The 21,671-nt window shown below is 45.4% G+C and overlaps 1 protein-coding gene across 16 annotated transcripts in view; it reads right to left on the bottom strand.

The window, feature by feature from the left end:
• LOC117893175 (Down syndrome cell adhesion molecule-like protein Dscam2) overlaps nt 1–18,671 on the bottom strand; it is a 28,819-nt gene extending 10,148 nt beyond the window's left edge. For 10 of the 16 annotated variants that reach the window (XM_034799666.1, XM_034799657.1, XM_034799658.1 and 7 more), the window contains exons 1-10: nt 17,999–18,671; nt 12,324–12,656; nt 12,064–12,225; nt 11,367–11,513; nt 11,098–11,215; nt 9,347–9,795; nt 9,118–9,262; nt 4,937–5,088; nt 2,964–3,236; nt 2,063–2,350 (exon numbers count right to left, since the gene is read on the bottom strand). In XM_034799666.1, coding sequence (XP_034655557.1) covers nt 2,063–2,350; nt 2,964–3,236; nt 4,937–5,088; nt 9,118–9,262; nt 9,347–9,795; nt 11,098–11,215; nt 11,367–11,513; nt 12,064–12,225; nt 12,324–12,656; nt 17,999–18,047 — 2,116 coding nt within the window. In that variant the 5' untranslated portion in view covers nt 18,048–18,671. Of the gene's footprint in view, nt 1–1,253; nt 1,539–2,062; nt 2,351–2,963; nt 3,237–4,936; nt 5,089–9,117; nt 9,263–9,346; nt 9,796–11,097; nt 11,216–11,366; nt 11,514–12,063; nt 12,226–12,323; nt 12,657–17,998 lie in introns of all 16 variants that reach the window. The other 6 variants (XM_034799659.1, XM_034799667.1, XM_034799652.1 and 3 more) reach the window with 1 other exon arrangement.
• Nucleotides 18,672–21,671: the final 3,000 nt, after the last annotated feature.

Raw genomic sequence — 21,671 nt, 5'->3', positions numbered from 1 at the left:
TTTGGGTACAGTCACTTGCACTAGAACACACACACACACTCGAGAGAGAGAGAGAGAGAGAGAGAGAGAGTTAGCAATTAGAGAGACCAAAGCCGAAAAGAAGCGTAAGCGCGTGTTTTGTGGCATCTTTGGGGGATTTGTAGCTCGTTCATTCTTTTGCAGCATTCGTTTTGTTTCACTCATTCGTTAATTAAGCATAGTACAGCACATCGAGGGATTTGGGGATGGGTAAAATGGGGAACAAAAATGAGCAGAACTGGTCATTTTTTAATTTCTCCAGTATTTTCTAGATGCAACCGTGGCAGCAGTAGCAGAGACAGAGCGCAAGAGTTCGGCAGCGGCAGCAGCTTCAAAACATCAGCGACGGAGGCTAAGGCAAAAGGCGAATGCGGCAACCAAAAAAAGTGTATGAAGCGAATAAAGCAAATGAATATTAAAGCAGCTTAAGTTCCATATTTATGCACGAGTAGTTGTATAAATTATAAATTACAGCTCATCGCGAATGCAGTGCGCTCTCCAAACTCCCACAAACTCAATTTGAATGGGGGTCTGGCTAGACTCCACAATTATTTTCGGGGCGAGAGCTGGGATAGTGCACCTGTCGCGACTGTCGTTCAAGAAGCCGCTCAAATAAAATTCCGCAAATTAAAATATACATTATATAATACTGGATACAGTGTGTGAGAATTGTACAAGGTTCTTTGTTGTTTTTGTTTTTTAGTTTTTTTTTGGTTACGAAGCGCATAAGAAGCAGTGCAGTAAAACGGTTTACCTGGTGAGAGACTGTTGTCAAAAAACCCACAGCGTGCCAAAGCGACTTAAGGGTGGATGGACTCTTATGTGGTATGTAGGTTAGTTTTGATTTTGGGTTTTTTAAGCGGAGGGCAGGGCTTTCATTTAGTTATTATCGGGTTTTCCGGGAGTTTTCTTTTGTGAGACTCAAAAAATCAAAGCACCTTCGGGCTCGCACTCGCACTCGGGGTAGAGCCAGAGCCTGAGCCAAAGCGAGGTAATGGGGCAGCGATCAACTGCTCCAAAAAGCTTGTCAAGGGCTTAGTTTATTTAAAAATCAACCAAAAATCATACATATCATCAACAACGGAAAATAACCATTAAGAAGCTTTCTTGAATACATCAGCAGGAAAGCAAAAAGTTCTTGAGGGGCAAGTGAAGATCGCTTAGTTAATATTCGTGTATTTTGTGTGTATTGGGGTTGGGACAGTTGGTGTTCGGTGTGCAACCTTGTACGCTACCTTTGACCTGCAACAGAGCTGTGTACTTGATCTCGGCCGCCGGATTCTTGGCCACGCACGTGTACTCCCCGGAGTGCGTGGCCGACAGCGACGGAATGCTCAGAAGCGAGCTGTACTGATCTAGCATGGTCACATTGGCCCCCAGCAGTTCGGGCAGTGGCTCGCCGTCCTTCAGCCAGATGAGCTTCAGGGGCGCGTCGCCCCGCGATACACCACAGACGGTGCGAGTGCGCATGCCCTCGGCAAGGCCCTCCTGGAAGGCGAAGGGTTCTATGCTCGGCGGCACTGCAAGAGGGAAAGATCATGCGAAACTGGTTAAGAATGGATCTGGATGAGGAGTCCATCACTTTCGAAGACTGCTGAAGACACTGTTGAACGGCTGAGGGCGGTCCATCCCCGATCATCAATGCGTTGATTCCCACGTTGAGAGCCGTTTGCTATTTCGTTCTTTCGGTTTGTGTGGAATTGGTTAATGATTCGATTTACAGCTAAACCTTCGCAGTTTTGTTAACACATTTTGAATGAAAACTCTACTAAATATGGCACGTATATTATCTCAGATATTTGTACAAACATTCCAAAGTCGAAACATCATTTACAGAGGAGAGAGAGTAAGGAGGAATATGCATTGTAACTTGTAACGGGTGGTCTGCTCGTGTGTTTGTGATGAATCAAAGTGCATACGGAAAGAACTCAACTACTTGCAACTAAACAGGATTACTGGTATACGGGATAACGGTAGACGGTGGACGGTGGACGGTTGCAGTCTCAGGCTGTGCTGAGAGTGCACCGCCGCCTCATGTGTTTACCATTGACCAGGAGGGCCTGAGAGTTCTCCACCTCGGCCGCCGAATTCCGCACCACACAGGAGTAGTTGCCGGTGTGGTCGCTGCCCAGGTTCTCGATAACCAGGATGCTGTTGTACTGGTCCACCTGCTTCACGGACATGTGCTGCGTTTGATCGATGGGGCGCCCGTCCTTGCGCCAGTTGATGGTCAGCGGCAGGTCGCCCTTGACCACGGAGCACGTGAGCGAGGCTCGATCCCCCATATTCAGCTGCAGGATGTTCGTTTGGAAAGGACTAAGCTTCGGCGGCACTGCAAGGGATTTGGTCAAGCATTCGGTGAGCACAAACGGAAGCAGAAGGAGTCAAATCAGAGCTCATCACTCCACAGGGCCCAGGCTTGGGTCCAGGGAAAAAATTGGTTGGGTTGGGAATTATGAAAATTTAATCAGCGTCACGCTTCATTAGGACGCGAATTCATTAACATTAACTCTGATGAAAAAAGGGACGGATACGGCCCTGTTTCTCCCTCTGCTTCGTTTTTAATTTACAAACTTTTAAGCTTAGATTATTGCGCATACTTAATTACAAGGGGTGCAAAAAGTATACACACACCCGCACCCCACAGAAGACCGAAACAAAACAAAATTAAGCAGAACCAGAAAAAACCCGAATGGAAAAAGGTTGGCAAAAGGAAAGCCTGAAGCGCCATAGGAAACTACTTAGTTTGCTGTAAATAATTAAAATGCAATTTTCACTTCGTTTCGTTTGGTTTTGCTTGGCTTGGTTGCCCGCCATCAGACGATGTCATCGCTGTGAACAGAGCTATGAAAAAGAAATCAACCTCGACCCGATCTCGGGTCTTCTTCTCTGTGTTCTTGTTGGGGAAACACAGGGCTATGTGCCCTGGACGAGTGAGTACTAACCTATGACCGTCACCTCGCCGCTGCGCCGGGCGCTGTGGCCCTGCTTGTTCCGGGCCCAGCACGTGTACACTCCAGAGTCGGAGTTCTTCTGCACGGGGCTGATAGTCAGTGAGCCGTCCGGCTGCACACGCTGCCGTATGTCGTCGGGCAGCTCCCGGCCGCCGCGCTCCCAGTGGATCTCCTCGATGGGGTACCCAGCCACGGGGCACTTCAGATTCAATGTTTCGCCCGAGACGGCGGTCACCTTTGGAATCAGGCGAATGTACGGAAGGCCTGTGACATATATGCAGAGAGAGAGAGAGAGGAAAAAATATAGAGGAAACGGAATGGAATGCAAATGCTTAACAGATTTGAGCGCACGTTGTTTTTTTAATAATGCAGTAAGCAACTACAACTACAACTGCATTTAGGGAACAACAAGGAGCAAGGAGTCGGAGTCTGAGCAACAATGTAATATGCATATCCTGCCTTCCTGCGTGCCCATCCCCTATGCCAAAACACTTTCGGGAAGCGTGGAAGGAAATAATGCAGTAAATGTCGGACCTGGCGGCTGTCGAGGGAGTCGGAGTTTGAGTGGTAAAGGGATTGTGGTTCTGGATTCCTTGTGGGTTCTTTACTTTTTTTCTGCAGAATATGCATAATTTTCGAGCATGTCATACGTGAGTCCCAGTGTTCCTGTGCCTGTCCCTGTCCTTGTCCGTGCCCATGCTCATGCTTATGTATGCAGATGTGCAGTGCGCGGCAGAAGAGGATTTTTGTAATCACCGCCATTACCAAGTCGCGCAATCAGCGACATCGCCTGGCTTTAAACTAAATGATGATGGGGGGAGTGGGATTTAATGCCTCTCTCACCAGCAAACAATGTTTGAAGGGTATGCGAAAATTTATATCAGGCTGGAAAGTACGAGTATGCAGTACATTCCATTTGATTATTTGACTCAAACATTTCTCTTTTGAATTTCTTCTCTAATATTACAGTCGGCAGAGCCTCTTAAGATTATTGTAAAGCCTTTTGATTTTTGTGTCGGCGTTGAGGTTCCATTACAGGTTATTATCTATTGTCATTATGATGGAAATATATTGCAATCTTTTGCGAGTATTTACTCCAATCCGCCAGAGTTTGTAGAATAATTTTTACTGAAGAGCATTAAGAATTCGCTGCTGGCTTCTTCAGGAGCTTCCTTGACTTTATTTTTCAACTTTTCCACTGCAAAACTTTGTAAACATGGCGCAGTTTTTGCCGCTGCTGTCGTTTTGTGTTTGTGCTCCTCCGCTTCCCGTCTCCGCTCGCACTCGCTCGTGCCTGGCAACGCCATTTTGTTTGCCTGGCGACACAAAAATATTTGATTTCTTGCAAAAACAAGGCAGATGGTGTGCGGGCAGTGCTTCTGCACTGCACCCGAAAGCCGAAAGCGGAGAGAGCGGATAGAGAGCCAAGAGCCATGTTCAACAAAAGTGTGCGCCTCGAACAACACTTCACTGCTGCAAAGGCACAAAAGCAAAGATTGGAGGGAGGCCCTAGGTGGTGGAGGATGATTCTGGGGAAACGTAGGACATGGCAAACGAGCTGTAAAACAAAATCAAGCAAATGTAGGCGAATGCCAGACAGCAGGGAAAACATTGAAGTGCATGTGTAAAGTAGCTGGCCATGTTTGAAATGCATATAGGAGCAATGCTTGTATAAATTCCACTAAAAAGTGATGCTTGAATGTCGCAGGAAGTCCGCTCAAGTTGGAAAAGGGATGACCAGGCCAGCCCAATTTCGAATATGTTATAGATTAAGATTAATTAAGTTATAGATTATAATTATTTAGTTTTGTTAAGCTTTTTATAACATCAATTAACTCTTGCCGAGTGATTAAGTGATGAAGTCTTGAGTTGCGGCTTCATACGCCAGCACGAAGAGTGAAATCTACCGCTTACCACACATGCATGCAAAAACATAGAGAGCCTTAAATGAGAGTACAACATACCATATATATTCAGTCGGGCCGCATGCTGCACTCGGCCCGCACGGTTCTCGGCGATGCACGCGTACTCGCCACCATCCTCGACCATGACGTGGCTTATGTTAACATGACTAATTACATCGCCATGCACTGTGATGTATTGTCCGATCATAAATCTGCAACGACAAAAAGAGTGGAGAAACAAAGGCGAGAGAACACATTAATATAGCGTGATTTCCGCGGGTGTACGTGGCGTATGTGCAGTGTGCGGGTTTTGGAATTGTTTTCGTGTTGTTCTGCATATTTAAGCGAGCTTGCTTACTTTCACACCCCTTGCGGCTCTTGTGGCGGTGGCCCATGCCACACTGCACCTCACCACTCGTCATCCTCAGGCCCGGGCACATTTGAAATGCAGCCTGACCCACATCCTTCGTTCGTAGGCATCATTTTGTTTTCGTCGCTATGTTCGGGCCGAAGTGAAGGCTGTCAGATTGTCAGTCTGTCAGTCTGTCAGGAGCTGGCCCCGCAGTCGGAGCTTAGCATAGTTTCTATATTGCTGCCAATGTCATGTGCCACGCCCATACACACACGACTCCTATTCTCCACTTAATGCGGCCGTTACGCTTCAACGAAAATAATGAGAAAAAAAGGATTTCGTGAGAATCCCAAGTTGGCATTAAGTTCTGCTCACTTGCTCGCTCGCTGGTTTGTTTGCCTGGCTGCCTGGCTGCCTCTTTTACTGTTTGCACTGTTTACTGTCTGCCTGCTCTTTGTATTGGCACAGAAATTAATTACAGCTAACATTGTTACGCATACGCCATGTGGCATTCGGGAAACGGCTTCCGTGGCGTCTTGTGTGGGATTCGAATCTAAGCCACCCCGAGGCTCATTAGTTTGCGGCTCAGCGGAAACTTTTCAATTGGCATTACGGTTGAAGTTCGAGTAGCAACTACTCGTTTAATACAACTCGCAGCAGCGGAGGGAAAGTAATTACAATTTTAATTAACTTTTTCAGGCTGTGGTGGGGCTTATGAATGCATAAGCCTCGCCAGATTGCAGCCCGTCGCTTCGATTTCGCTTGCAGAAGGCGGCCAAGCCAAACCGAAACCGAAAAATCTTTTGCAGTTTTAAGGAGTGGAGTGGCCAGGCTTGTAAAAACAGCGAAAACTGAAACTGTAGTTAAATGAAAATGAAGCTGTGGCACAGACAGAGTGCGGGTCTGCTGCAGCACTTGAGCGCACTGAAACAATGGCGGGGACATAATTGCAACAAAGTTGCACACATCCGCATCCGCCAAAGAGGGCGCCTCACCCTCCAACGGCTTAAACGGCATTGCACAAGTTTAAATGTGTGTGTTTTCTCTGTGTGTGTGTGTGTGTTTCTGTGTGTGTGTGTGTGGGACATAAAACGCTTTGGCTGCAACAATATAAACCTAATAGCTTGGCGAGGCTTTTGTGTGCTGTTTTAGCCTGATTGTTGTGTGAGTCCCTCCATCCGCACATTCGCCCGCCTCTGTAGGTGGCTTAATGCCAACCAACTAAAAAGAGAAACAAGGACAAGAATCCCTAGGTGCGACTTGGTGGAGACGAGGTGAAAGGTATTTTGCTGGCAAAAGTTTCCGAAATTATGAATTTCAATTTACGCGAATGGAGTTTGAACTTGGCCCGGTGGAAAAAGAGGCTGTGCCTGGCCTGGATTTCGACGGTGGTTGGAAAAGGATCCCAATCACTTGAGTTTGCAGGCACAGATTAGGGCATCCTCTATCCTCTGCGAGTATGGAATCGTGCTACGTACAGTGTCTGCTTAAGAGCCTTCTCACTTTACCCGAAATTACACACAACATTTTCATAGCGCCTGCAGTGGCAGACTAACGCATCACATCACGCACACACGCCTCCATCTTGGAAGCCCCAACGCCCGAAACGGAAGGAAGGAAGGGGCAGCCACCGCCGCAGACAAACTTTTGAAAATGGCGTAAAATGAGCGTTTGAGTGCTGAGTTACCTCGTGCGCGCAATCATTTAATTTCCGCCCCAAGGCTCTTCGTCTGGCTCCTCGCAGAGCCTCTCCAACCGTCCTGCCTGCTGCCTGCCTGTCTGCCTGCCACTGCGATTGCCTTGTCATGGTGGGTCTGCGAATGTGTACGTCTGAACGTGTGTGTGTGTCTGCATTAAATAAATACACTTACCAAGTTGATATGCCTTTAAACCGAATAATGTAACCCACTTAAAACTCGGCAATAACAACGCAAACGAAAAGCAACACAAATTTATGCAGCATTGCGGAGCAGGCAAATTAGGTTGCCAGGCTCGGTAGGATAATGCCTCCTTCAGGCACTGTGTGTCAAAATTGTGTTGCTCAAATAACTTTTAAATTAAAGCCATCGGCGTCAACTCTGCCAAGCTGTATCCCCTCCCACCCAGTCCGAAAGCAAATTTTCACACCGACCACAGCCCACAAATTTTTGTAATCAATTTTGCCTTGTGGTCAAGCCCTCCTCCGGCACCAACTCTGCCGGATACAAGTCATCCTAAGCTTCCATCCAGCCAGAAGGCCAATAACAGACCGCCTCTTGAGTGAAGAAAATTCATGACAACAGCTTTAAGATGCAGTCTTAAGTGTTTTACATGCATAATTTTTGGAATGCTTTTTATGAGATCTTAGATTCAAGGATTGAAGACCTGCAGAACTATCCTTGTGGGACTTTTAGACTGTGATATAGCACTGACAGACAATAGATTCATGTAAGCTGTGGAGTATGGATTCATATTGTAGCCAGGCTAAAAAACTTTTGTATGGACAGTCTTTTAAAGCTCTTTTTCCAGCACATGCACCAGCGATTTGCAGATAATAACTCGGAATTCCTAGCGGCACATACAAATATGATCGTTTATGACCGAACGTGATCGATTTCCACCAAAGTATTTCTCAGGCGACTCTCGTCCCACACAGCCACGCTATCCATTATGCCAGCAGAGTGATGGCACTCTCGATAATGGCTCCTGCCCTCGACATATTGCATAAGTTTTAATTAAAATACTGTGCAGACGGGCGACGCAGGACAACAATCAGGGCACGACTGCCATCCCTTTTAGCTTTTGGTTTGGTTTCGGATCGCATCACTAAGCTAGAGCCAAAGTCAGTGGCAAATGCAAATAAAAATCTGTTGGGGATGCGGGCAGTGCCAACTGCTGCCACTGCCACCGCCATGGCTCATGCTGCTGCCGGTAAGAGTATTTTTTAATCAACAATAGAAGTCAACAGTCGCCGAGTGAAAACTTTGACTTGCAAATCATTACAGACGTAACTCAAACAATTAGTGGCAGCTGCCAACAAACTGCAAATGAAGTGCGGTTCCGGCTACAGTCTGCGGCAAAATAAAAAAGAAAGACGGAGTGAGAAAGGGCGATAAAAATCCAATGAAAAGCCGATGACAATGTCGGAGAGACCGAATTGGCAATCAATCGATTCGCTGTTGAATTTCACTGATATTTGTGTGTTCCCTAAGCAACCAAACTATTCCGAATTTTTCGAATTCGAGTTGGAGTTGATTCGCTTCTTTCCCTATACGATACCGTCGACTACACTCGATGTGACGCAAATGTCAATGTCATTAGGTCTCACTTAGAGGATTTAATAAAATTGGCAAATAGCCAACTAAAAATGCAATTAAATGCGTACGCTGTAGGCAGCTCCATTGGAATCAAAGGCAGACCAGGACTCTCTCGGCCAGGGCTTAATTAACAAATAGAAAGCCTGGCCAAAACCTTGGGCCAGACACAGACTCAGTCGCACAGTGGCAGTGGCAGTCCCGAGGTCCCACCAGGAGTGAATGAACGCTGAAGCAGACGAGGACGACGACGACGACGACGTCACACAACTTTCCAGCCACCCACCCACCTTTGTAGGCACGGCAGCAGGCAGCCAGTTTCTATGTGTGTATGTGTCTTTTTTTTTATTTAAAATATTTATGTGTGTGTTTTTGAAAGGAAAATGCAAAAAAGCAATGGGGGAAATTCAGAAAATACACACAACGAGTGCAATAAATGCAACCACAGCCACAGCCGCAGCCGCAGTAGGGAGCCGCAGTGAGATACATTTTTTTTCAGAGAATGCCCGCAGCGCTGCCATTGCCAAGCCCCTTTATCCCCCCACAGATCTGTCAGAGCCCCTCCCCCGCATCTACTTTTCAACAAGTTCAATTACCTTCCGTTTGATGGCAGCGGAAATCCGTCCAGTGTCCATGAAATTTGCGGAGTGGGATTGCCGGCAGCGGAGCACTTGAGGCTCACAGCTGGTCCCGGCTGCAAGGTCTGCTCGATGAAGCTGTATAGGAGCACGGGCGGGGCATCTGTTCGGAGGGGGAATCACATTTATATTGCAGCCATAAGCTAGTCCTCGGATAGTAGGAGTCAGTTTTTCCGACGAGACTTACCCCCCAGCTGCAACTCGGCGGTGGCCTGGAATGTATCGCCCTCGGGTCGTCGCACCACACACTGGTACATGCCCCGATTTTCGCGGCTCACGCGTGACACCATCAGCGTGTCCTCGACGCGGCCCGATGAAGGCAGCTGGCGCCCGTCCTTGTACCATAGGATATTCTGCATGCCCACGGGGCTGCCGTTGCTGGTCACCAGGCATCGGAACTCGGCTGTGCCCCCCATGTGCACGCTGAGCACATTCGGCGAGATCTCCACTTGGATGGGCGTGGCCACGGTGAGGCGAAGCTCCGCACTGGCCTCACCGCCCACATTGCTGGCCGTGCACTTGTACACGCCGGAGTCCTCTCCCGTGACGGCCTCAATGGCCAGGATGGGGCCGAGCAGACGCACCCGGGGCCCACTCAGGACGGGTAGTGGTCCGGCTCCATTGTGGGTGTACCAGCTGTGGGTTGGAGGAAGAAATTGGGAAGATTTATTCGGTCCAACTATTATAAATGGTTCCCATTAATCGCTGTTTTCAATTGGGAAACCTACAAAATGACTAAAACGAAAGATGCGGTGAAAAAGTAAACGTGCAACGTTTCCTTTCGGCAATCCTTGCACGGCATTGGCTAACTAATGCACATACATACTGAAATTGCTTTTAAATAAATGGTAATGGAAATAGCCTCTTTGATAGCATACTTTTCCTCACTGACTTTAATTAATGGAGCACCATTTCGGACTGTCATTTGGAGTTCATTTGTCATGGCTTTTGCTGAACATTTTTCAACCGAGACTAATGTTTGTGGTTCAAGGACTTGGGGACATGTAGTCCCTTATGCTCTTCCACAGCTTTTTTAGCTTCCACCTCTTTTGTCTAATGTTGCATTAATCCCGTGCTGGCTCATTATCCCCATGCTACTCTTTCCTTTATGTTCTATTAATTATGAAATGGCTGCAACTTTGTATCCTCGCACTGCAATCTATCTATATATCCATCCATCCATCCATCCATACATCTATCCTGCTGACGTCGTCTGGTCTCGCTTATAGATTATTTTGTTCCCAGCCGCCAGTCTGACATTGCCCCTCATCTGTCTATTTGTGTGAGTACTCGTACTCCTCCCCAACAGTTTATACTTTGTTTTACTTGTCTGCTTATCAAAGCGTAATTATGGCTGTGCATACGCTGGTCTGTCCGCTATTCTGTCCGCCCATCGTACGTTCTCTCATCTGTCCGTTATTACTGCAGATTTGCGACTGTGCACACATAGTTACCTATGCCATTGTTGTTGATGTCTGGGCTCAACGTGGCATATACTCAAAACATATACATTTTATATCATACATATTTACGTTCCATCATCAGTTGAGAAAGTTAGTTAACGCTTTTAGCTCACATTTCAATTAGGGCCGTCTCTTTAGACATATTATATGCACTCTTGTTCGTGGAATACAGCTATCCTACCTTCTACTTTTCCCCCCGATAAAAGCCAGTCTTCATTTGCTTGGCCGCAAACTAAATGCCCTGCCCGCACATTTTATAGATGTATGCGTTGCCATTAACGCACACAAGTTGCTGCCACTAATAACTAATAGCAGTGTGTGTGTGCCACAGCCAACGGCAGAGTCATAGCTGGAGCCATAGCCTATCAACGTCAAAAGTTTCGCCAGAAATGTGTGCTAAAGCCTTCGTTGAGCGGTGTGTCGTTTGGTCGACTTTGTGTGTGTGTGTCCCATCGATTTCTGACACCATACACACCTGTATTCGGGAGAAGGACATCCCTGAGCGACGCACAACAGCACTGCGCCCTCGTCCTGCGACACCTGCACATGAGCCGTGTGCTCCACCACACTCGGCGAAATAATGCCGCGATGCGCTGCGGCGGTAGAGATGATGAAGAGATATGACATTGGTTAGGTATACGAGTAGAAGCTACGTGGCGACGACATGTGCCGTGATAGCGTGCCTTCGGCTTTTCCGCGGTTCGGTTCGGGAACCCGAGGTGTGCCCGGTGCAGGTATACTCACAATTAATACGCAATCGTGTGGGCGAGCTGACGACAACCTGGCGGGTCAGGCGATGCATGCTCCGACAGCGGAAGGACTGCGATTCATCGGTCTCCTGTAGATTGTGAATGAGCAGCTCGCCAGTGGGCAGCAAATGGAATTTTCCATCTGTGGAAAGATAAGACTTAATTATCGTGCGAATGTCTTTTGAAAATGGATGTCCAAAGTCAGTCCGAAGTTCAGCTATATCCCCTAAACACTCGACTCTTTACCGAATACTTAAGGTATCCTTGGAGGTTAGAGAGAAAGCTGTTTTAAAAGGGGAGATTTCCAAGCAAAGAATGAGTGGATTAAGGCAGTCCAAAAGCTCTTCTCAAATTGCTAAAGGACAATATTAATTATGCGCCAAAGAACGGGAGAGCCAGGCTCGGTGTAGATGGTTGCGGCAGTTCAGCAGGCAAACATGTGAGGCAAATACTGCAAACAAACAATGCACTTTGTTGGCTTGGGAAGCCGCTGCCACACAGGGACAAGGATGCAGACTCGAGGCGGCTCTAGTCGAGTCGAGTCGAATTGAGCCCCGTTCCGTATCCTTTTGGTCCGCCTAGTCAGCAGTCAGTAGTCAGTAGTCCCTGCAGCCAGTGGCAGGGACGCACACGAAGCAGACAGAGAGGAGATGTTGCCTCATCCCTTTCTGCCATCCTGCCAGGTTACTTACCGCCTTGCAACGAGGGATAGATGTAGATAGCTGGTTCATGAACCCACGAGACCACTCGTACCAATTCCTTGACAAACGTGGGCACCACACAACGCAAAATGGCGGTGCAACCCCGCGACGCAGATAGGACCTCCACATCCACTTTATAGGCCTGTGCCACGACTGCGGAGCACACAAAAAATACGAGAATATTTAATTTGACTGGGCCATGCCACAGCCCCATAACGCATTTAGCAGCCCGCATCTTACATCCCACTTACCAGCCCTCACTTGCACGTCCCGGGACACAATGCGCCCCACGGAGTTGCTGGCGATGCAGCGGTAGATCGTATTGTGTATGTCCTGATGATACGCAGCCGCCGCAAAGGGCATCAGGACCAGGGTTCCGTTTCGTAGGACACGTCGCACGCCGTGGATCTCGGTAACGGCGGTGCCGTCCGCGTGCACCCAATCGATGGTGGGTTGCGGACTGCCCGAGGCGGAGCAGTCGAGCCAACCGCCCGAGGAGTTCGAGAACTCCACTCGACCCGGCGGCTCCATTACGAATCCAGGACCACGAAGATGTGTCTCAAACGGTTCACTGTAGGTGGCATCTGCAAGATGTAGATGGTATTTATGAAAATGAGTTTAGAATTAAGACTGAGAAAATTCACAAAATTTGGAATATATATTCCGGATATTGTGTGGATCTAAGTTAATTATTTTTAATATATACATAAATACCTACACTTTATTATTTAATTTTCGGATATTGTATTATGACATTTTCTGTACTTTGAGAGTATTTTACTTGTCTTGAAACTTTTCTTCAGTTTATTTACATTACTCGTTAAACTAAGAAAATATTGAGTGAAGAAAATCCACAATTGCTTTTTATACCCGGTACTCGAAGAGTAAATAGGGTATATTGTGTTTGTGCGAATAACGGTTGTATGTAACGCACAGAAGGAAACTTTTCCGACCCCATAAAATACATATATTCTTGATCAGCATCAATAGCCGCCGAGTCGATAGAGGCATGTCTGTCTGTCCGTCTGTCCGTCCTGATGAGCGCCTAGTACTCAGAGACTATAAGAGCTAGAGCCACCAAATTTTGCATCCAGACTTCTGTATGCTCACACTGTTACAAGTGTATTTCAAAAATGAGCCCCGCCCCATCAAAAGGGCGAAAACCTCCCAAATCTACAATTTTGAAGATAAAAGAAAACGCCATTCCTTAAGGAATGACCATATCTATGGGATCCAATTGGATCATTATTATAGCCACAATGAAGAAATTAATTTGCAGTGGCCAAACCCACCCCGTCCCGCAGTTTATATTTGTTTTGCTTTCTGCTTCGCGCAGTGTTTGCGGCCGCTGCCTCTAACACGTCTCTGCCTTTGTCTCTGCCGCGTCTCTGCCCTGACTCTGCATTGTGTTGCTCTAGGGGAGGGTGGCGAGGTAAAGGAGCGTGTTGGCGTGAGTAGTGTTGTTGATGTAGATGACAGATGAAGAAAAATGTAAAATTTGACAAATAACCGCTAAGGTGCAGATGTAGTACGGCGTGCCGGGTATAAAAGTTGTGACGCGTAAGAAGCGTCTCACACGTCCCTTCTCGTTTCGTTTAAAGTGGGATGTAAATCAGCACAGATCTGAGGATCATTTCCCAATCAACTACTAAGAGGAAGTTCATCATATATTTCAAGCACATATAAGTACATTTATATTATAACTATGATTGCAGTGCTTAATATTTCTTCTTAAAATTCAGGAGAAAGGCATGAAAACATTTATTGCTACTCTCATTAATGTCAGCTTCCATTAAAAATGCAATAATCTGTAAAGAGTGATATAGAAAATGCACAAAAGTTCAAAGTCCTCTTGGGAATGTTGTGGGAGTGTCCTTTTAACCTTTTTGCTCCTTAATAAGCAAGACGATTTTGTAGGATACCCAAATAGCAAGGAGTTGTTGCTTTTGAAAACCATTTCCATTTCATCCGAACCCCCTTTTTCAAAAACAAACAGATTTTGCCTTATCTTAAATTAGAATAACAATTTCGTCTTTAGCTTGGGACTTGGTCTTCCAGTTACCACTCCCTCCTTCCCATTGGGGAGTTTTGGAACCAAGTACGAGTACATACATAAATACATATGTATATATATATCTCTAAATGTATGTATATGTTTCTCAAATTGACATTTCGCTTCATATTCCACATGAATGCGCCTCGGCTGTCTCTCGTCTGCCCCTGCGGCGCTGTACAAATCCTTGCAACTCGTTCAATCTTCAACAACCTTCCCCCTCTGGCATTCTTCCCCTTCTCCACGAGTCATTGTGTCTGCAATTAGAGTTGTTTTTTGTTGTGTTTTTTTCCTCTTTCTTTTCCATTTTTTCCGAGTTCTTGTTGTTTTTTTTTGCCTTTTGTACGGGTTTTTGTTGTGCCTGGCCAGGCGCTTTTTGTTTTATGCTCGACAGCATGGATTTTTATGTAACTGCTTTCTGGTTTCCTTACAGGCTCCGTCTCCGTCTCCTCCTCGTTCTATTTCCAGAAATTTCCCCGCTGATTTCATGGCTACCATATCCCGCTCCTACCCAGATTCCTACTCCAGCAGCCGAGCAGCTCAGCCGCAGCTCCCGGGCAAGGGTCCTGGACGCGGATGAAGATGAGGCCTCTGCCAGGCCATAAAATTATTGCAAGTATGTCTTGAGTATGCCCAGCACTCGTCTCTCATGGTAGAAAGGGTATGTTTTACGAGCATGTGCCTTACAGCAAGTTCTCATGTGTGTGGGTGGGTCTGGTACTGGGTGGTTGGGTTGCTTGAGCGGTTAGGTGGGTGCATGAACGTACATATATCCACTTGTAGGGTTTTTTATTCTTTCCTGCGAAAACAAAAAGTCCACACTCTCCTTGTTTCTGTGCGTGTCTTCCGCTCTTCATTTTATGTATGTGTTTGTGTGCGTGTATTTGTGTGTGTGGGCTTTGTCCCAATGCATATGCCTTTCCTTTGTCCATTCGACTTGGTCTTCGGCCATCGCCAATGGCTCCAATGGCGAATTGTAAATTCACTAAACTCCTGCTCTGTATCCGCTTGGCAGAGCATTTAGATATTTCGACAAACCAATTGAAAGTTCAGTGGAATAACTAGAAATAGAGACAAGATCCATCATCCGTCTAAAGGTTTAGATTACATTTAAAGCTACTTATAGTGTTATGCCATTTCATGATGCTTTGAGGATCTTTATTTTTTTCCGTGATGGTTAAATTTAATTTCAAGCAACAATGAAAAAGAATTTGAAGACATAGTTTATTATTTATTAATAAGATCGTCTTCGATATCGATCAAATTCTTTTATATCTCGAATGCTGCTCCAAACATCCCTCGTTATGGCATTCAGTAACTGTTTTCTAAAGGTTTCCTTTCCTATTAAAATTGTTGACTTAACGAGTTGAGGTGCAAACGTTCATAGGTTTGCACCTCAACTCGTTAAGTCAACAATTTCGTTTTACAGCCTTCGTTTCGGCCAGTGGAAAAGCGCATTAAAATTGTCTCCATTCGCTGCAAATTTCCTTTCCAAATGGTTTTCTCCAGTTCCCTGCGTTTGTACTTGCCACTGGCATTGCAACTGGATGCATCCCCGCATCGGTCTGTCTGCCCCTCGGCTTTGGCTCCCATTTCCGCTCGTTTTGTGTCGAGCATTTCCGCGCCGCATTCCCCCGTTCCACTGCCTCACCACCACTCCCATTCCCAAGCGAATATGCTCTTCTCCGTCCACTTGTGCGAGTCTTGAGGGGTTACTTTGCCAAGCTTCTCAGACATTATTTCTGTGTTCAGCTTTCTTTGCACTCGTTTCTCTCGACGGAGCTTCTTTTTCTCTCAGTTTGGATTATGCCCTTTTGGCACTTTTCAAAATTATTTCGTAGCCTCCAGGCGGGCGCATACGAGCATGCACATATGTATGTACATTACAGATGTACATATGTGTAATGCATGCAGTAGACTGCACTGGCTGTTCCTGCCACAGACTGCAGAGGTAATAATTCTAATGGTGCACGATCTGGGCACAAGTTTTGTCTGCCTGCCGCCAGATCCCCTTAGAAAGAGATGGACTCAAAGGGGCTAAGTAGCCACCGATATTCCTGAGCGAACGCCTTGAACGGAAATGGGGGACGGACCCGTGTAAGCAATCAGCTCGAAAAATGCTGGAAATTCAATTTTTATGCTCATAAACAGGCATGGAGGCGTGACCGAAACACCCAAAAGATATCGACGGACGCTCAATATTGCTTGGGAAACGGGAAAAAAAACCGAAAAATATAAATTTGAAAGAAGTTAAAATGCTTACAGACCAGCGCGTAAACCCACAACAGAAGCAAATACTAAAACAACAAACAGGCTTTAATAATTGATAATATCTTGATTTTGTTGTTACTTTTTGGGCAGACTTTTGGTAAGCCTACAAAATCTCTTATTTTGCAGAATATCTACGGGCCGCTATGAGTCTATGACAGTCTGAGTGGCTGAGTCTGAGTGTGAGTTTATTAACAAAAACTCCTCTATTTAACAGAATTTAAACTTTTATCATTACTAATAAATGCAAGTGCATCCGCCAGAAGAGCTGCCATATGGCACGTGCATATTTAACTAAAACTTTTCCCTCGCACTTCATTAATCCTCCAGCAAATTAAAGCGTTTGTCACAAAAGGTTTAAAAGACAATCAATCAAAGAGCTCACAAACACGAACAAACTTCTCCATAATTGTTCATAATTTTTTCCATCACAATTTCCCTATGTAGAGTCCCATATAAATGCCGTCTAATCGGATTTGCGACGATGCTGTTGCTGCTCCTGCTGATTTGATATAACGTATTATATTTTTTATGTATCTGCATGGAAATGAAATAACAACACCGAGAAACGTGAGCCATCTCTCACTCTGATACGGGGACGTGGACGAGGACGAGGACGAGGATTGTTGCCCCCAGAGCAAAGTGTGTGAGCGGTTAGACATTGAGCAACAATTTCATTTGCATATTTTTCATTTGCTTCCAAAGCTTAGTGTACCAGCGAGGCTGCACATACATATGTATACCGATACGAAAACAAGAATACATACAAACTTACATATATAGGAAACATGAGATATCTGTGTGGCATTTTAATAATTTTTTTGGATAAAATATTCGAGCTTTGTAAGCCATCCACCGAATGCCGGAGCTAGGCAATGAAATTGGAAAATATGAAAAGGTCGATGGGTCGATCGAATGCTCTGCTCCTGACACATTTCATTAGGCAGCCCGACACTCACTCACATGCCGAGGCACACAATGGGATATTACTGGAATGACGGAGAGGTTGGAAGGGCTGTTCTTTGGAGCATAAATTGACGCCTGGTTTTTATCATGGGAAAATTTTATACGAGTATTATGTAGAGGCAATTCGGCTTTAGTTTGCCTGTCACATTTATGGCCGTCTGCTCTTCTTGGCCCGTCCACAAAGCGGCCAAGTAATTTACACTTAGCTCGTATCATAAATAACGTAGCCACTCCTTCCCACCACTCACCAAGTCTTCACTCATGTGAATCACCATCAATTCGGGTCTCTATGTGGTACTGAAGATTGCGTCTTGAAGAATAATAAAGTGAGTAATTGCTCCGTTCATAATTTCCGCCAACAGTTTGAGTCCTCCCCCACCGGGCGTCTAATGCCGCCACAAAGCCCTGTAGAAATTCCCGCCCAAATCCCCAAAATCCTTTTGTTTTATTTTCACGAAAAGGCGTAAAACCGAGATCCAAAAAATATGCCGACAGCTGTTGCGACTTGTTACAAAAACACATTACAAAAACAAACGGGTATAACTTGGAGCCGCGCGCCGTGCGGCTTAGACGGGATACAGGGAAAGGGACCGGGGCAGCCTGGTCTTAAGAGTGTGGCAGGAGATTTGTGGCACCTACCATGATGGAGCAGCAAACAAATCACGAACAGGCGGCTACTAATCCACATTATTTCCGGATTCTGTTTTGATTTTGGTTTCTATGTTTGGTTTTGATTCTTTATCTCTCTGTCTCTCTCTCTCTGGTGCAGGTTTCTGACGATTTCCCCTCGCGAGGCAATGAATTTTGTAATTTGGTTTAGAGCTTTACTTTGCAGCTGGTTTACATTTCAGACACTTGACTCCTTGGTCTTCTTTGGCACAACTTTTCAATCTTTTTTTTGAATATGTCGGGTGATGATGATTTGGTGTTTTGTTATGTTTTGGAGGATTGCATGGCCGGGACCTTCACTCACTTCACTGCCGGCACACACTCTATTCGGAGCAAAACACACACGTATAACATAGAGCTCTCCCGTCCAGACAACCGACTGCCAGCAAGGACTCAACTTGACTGCGATGCTTGGACGTTTGAATGGATGCCACCGTGTGGCACGGCACTCTCTTAGTCTAGGGACGGCCCGGCTCTCTTCCGGAGGCTCTCTTCTGAAAAAATTCACCACACTCACGGAACCATTCGTACTCGCACTTCGCTCATTCACTTCGCACTCAGTCTCCGTCTTTTTCCGCTTCGTTCTCTTCGAGTTGCATTTCCACTTTCTGCATCCGCGAGAGCCGTGCGTATCCTTCGAGCCTCGAACAGCAACTGCCAAATGCCGATTCCGATTCCGTTGGGTTGGCTCAGTGGTGGCTCTACTTCGGCGGTGCAAGTGCCAGCTCTGCCAGCTCGACGCATGCGCCCCCCCGCCAATTGTTGTCTGAGGTTAGGCAAGTCGTTTCGGGCGCCTTCTAGAACAGCTGTGATTACACTGTTCCCCCAGATGACGAACAAACAGTGTGGGGTAGTGGGATAGTAGCTGCCACATGCGTGAGTACCTTGGCTAATGTTTCAATTATTTGGACAGTTCTTTTTTTTGCATGGATTACGCCCTTCGAACTTTGCGATGATGATGAAGAATGGGTTTACTATCTTGCTTTTCCAAAGACTATCAAGTAACTAGATTTAGGCTCTGAGACATAAGACTTGTAAAAACAATATTTTATTACGGAAAGCCATATGATTGCCCAATGTACATACTTACATATGTATGTATGTTCCAATGTATCTTCTCTGTGGATGTACTGTCTCTGCTTACCACGTACTTTATCTATGATAGTCAAACTATTTGTCATATTGTCGACTATACCTTTTCCTCTGAGCTGGTAAAATCGTTGTTGTATCGCTGTTGAAGGATAGACACAATGAAATGAAGTGTGGTTGCTTTCACTTGGGATAATTATTTCCTTTATAAGGAATTTTAATTAGGGAAACAGACATTCGAGGGAGCCTGCAAAGCCCCGTGAAATTCAACAGTCCCTAAAAAGTTGGCCAAGCGAAATCCTGTTTCGCATCCTGGGGCACCGTTAATGGACTCGATCTTTATTTGCATACTTTACTTGGCATTATACAAAACAATTTCACACTTAGGGCTCTGCCTGCCGTCGCATAAATGTTGTGTGCTCTTTTGGCGCTCCTGCTAATGAGCGTCAGGGGAAATTATTGCAAACATAGAAGGGGAATAAGAGCTCTGCCAAAATCATAATACTTGGCCTAAAAGCATGCGGACTGATTCTATCTCAGTCGGCATTGGGGCTGTCGCTGTAACTGGCCAATGTGTTGCTGGTTTTTTGTTGGGATGCGTAAAAAGTGTGAGGTGGTGTGGGTTGTGCTGGGGGATGGGGCATAAAGCCGCAACCGCATGCTTCTTTCTGCCTTCTGCCTGCCGCTGACACACATTAGGCACACCAAGGACACCAGCAGCAGCAGCCAAAAAAAAAAAACAACAACAACAATAAAACATAAGCCAGAACCGTGTTTGCTGCCAAATTTATTGCGGACCTACTCGCATTTCCCTCAGAGCCACAGCCACCAAGGCAGCAGCAACCAACAAACAACCAACAACCAACAGCCAACAATAGCAATATTCATGAGTGTGTTTCTTGTATCAGTGCCAGTGCCTGCAACAGGATGTGTTTTTGTATCTGTGGAGAGTGCTGTGTGTATGCTGTGTGAGGCAGCTGCGTGCGTGTCTGCGTCGTTACTAATGACAACGGGACCGCGTTGCGCATCAACGAGCGACACCAAAAAGTCATTGACTCATTGAGTCCCTGTCTCTCTTCCTCTTCCTGTGTACGTGTGTGTGTGTGTAGTGGTATGGCAAGAGCCCTGTGCTGCAATCACCCACCCCTTTAGCACCCACCACACACACAGCTGCAGCAGCAACACTCTCTGGCTCATGCATCGTGGGGCTTGTTTGTTTGTCGGTTGGTTCGCTGGTTGACTGCGTCCGTCCTTGCCTCTCCGCCTGCCAGTGCGTGCTCCGCCGTACCAAACACACGTTGCACTGTGCAAAAACAGCATCCACATCAACCGTTACGGCTGCCCACTGTTCATTCTACTTCACTCACACTCTGCTAGCCCCACCCGCCCCACTTCTCATCATTAGACATTGTCAGGTAGTGGTGTGCCGGCCAGCAGCCAGCTACAGCCACTGCCTTGGCCCTTTCGGCCAAGCAACGAATGCCAAAAACTGTGTATGCCAAAAAACCAGGCCATGGCATAGCAGTGACAAAATATTTTGCGTAAAGTTATGCATGATTTTTCTTTATAATCGTTTAAATTTGCATTTGAATTGCAAACCCTCTTCACCAAGGAAAAATGGTGAATAAAATATTCCCCAAGGCCAAACATTCGTTTGTTCATTTTAGAAAAACTTAAATATTTATTTGGATATTAAGAATTTATTTCAATTTCATTATTTTATTTTATTTTTATTTATTTTATTTATTTCATTATTTATTTAATTGCTAACCCCAAATTTTGTTATATGTACATACATATGTATATATGTATGTATGTATGTACATACTTACATCATATACTAATGAAATGATCAAATCATCTCCATAAAAATAAATGATATATCCTTCAGGATTCTCATTCAAGTCATACTACCAAATTACATTGCTTTGAGCCGTGAATGTGTGTTATCAATCTTAAATTCTAAGACAAATTGAGTGTTCAATATTTTTTGGCGTTCCGTCTTTAACCAAAATAAATAATCTCGATAGTTCGCCCACTCGAAAACATGCCACGTATAATTTAGGAGCATAACATAGTGTTCCTAAATATAATATACAAACGGTCATTGATGCTGATCAAGAAAATATTTTCTTTGTGGGGTAGAAAACTTTTCCTTCTGTGTGCTACATGTGTGCTCTTCGAGTACCGGGTAGAAATATTATCGAAGCAACCATTTTGAATAGAAAGTTCATAGGAAAAAAGGTTTTGTTACCAAGCATTTACCGACGTGCAAATTGAATTCAAACGCGTTCAGTTTCCTATTAAATTAACATTTGTAATGAACATTAATATGTCGCAAGCATTGATGGAATATTTTCCATAGCCCCTCTAACACTACTCGAAAAAATCGAACTTTATTTAACCGCTTCTGTTAACCGCTTATACATATATGTATGTATATATCTTATTTATTTTTTTTACTTTTCCTGAGTATGCAAAATCAAAATTTCATAAAGAATTAATTTCTTAAAGAATTTTAAATATTTTTCCAACGGTAAGCTACACCACAAAC

Source organism: Drosophila subobscura, chromosome J (genome assembly GCF_008121235.1).
Source record: "Drosophila subobscura isolate 14011-0131.10 chromosome J, UCBerk_Dsub_1.0, whole genome shotgun sequence".
Lineage (NCBI taxonomy): Eukaryota > Metazoa > Arthropoda > Insecta > Diptera > Drosophilidae > Drosophila > Drosophila subobscura.
The sequence above is the reverse complement of the archived record's forward strand: the minus strand, read 5'-3'. Positions and strand labels throughout refer to the sequence as shown.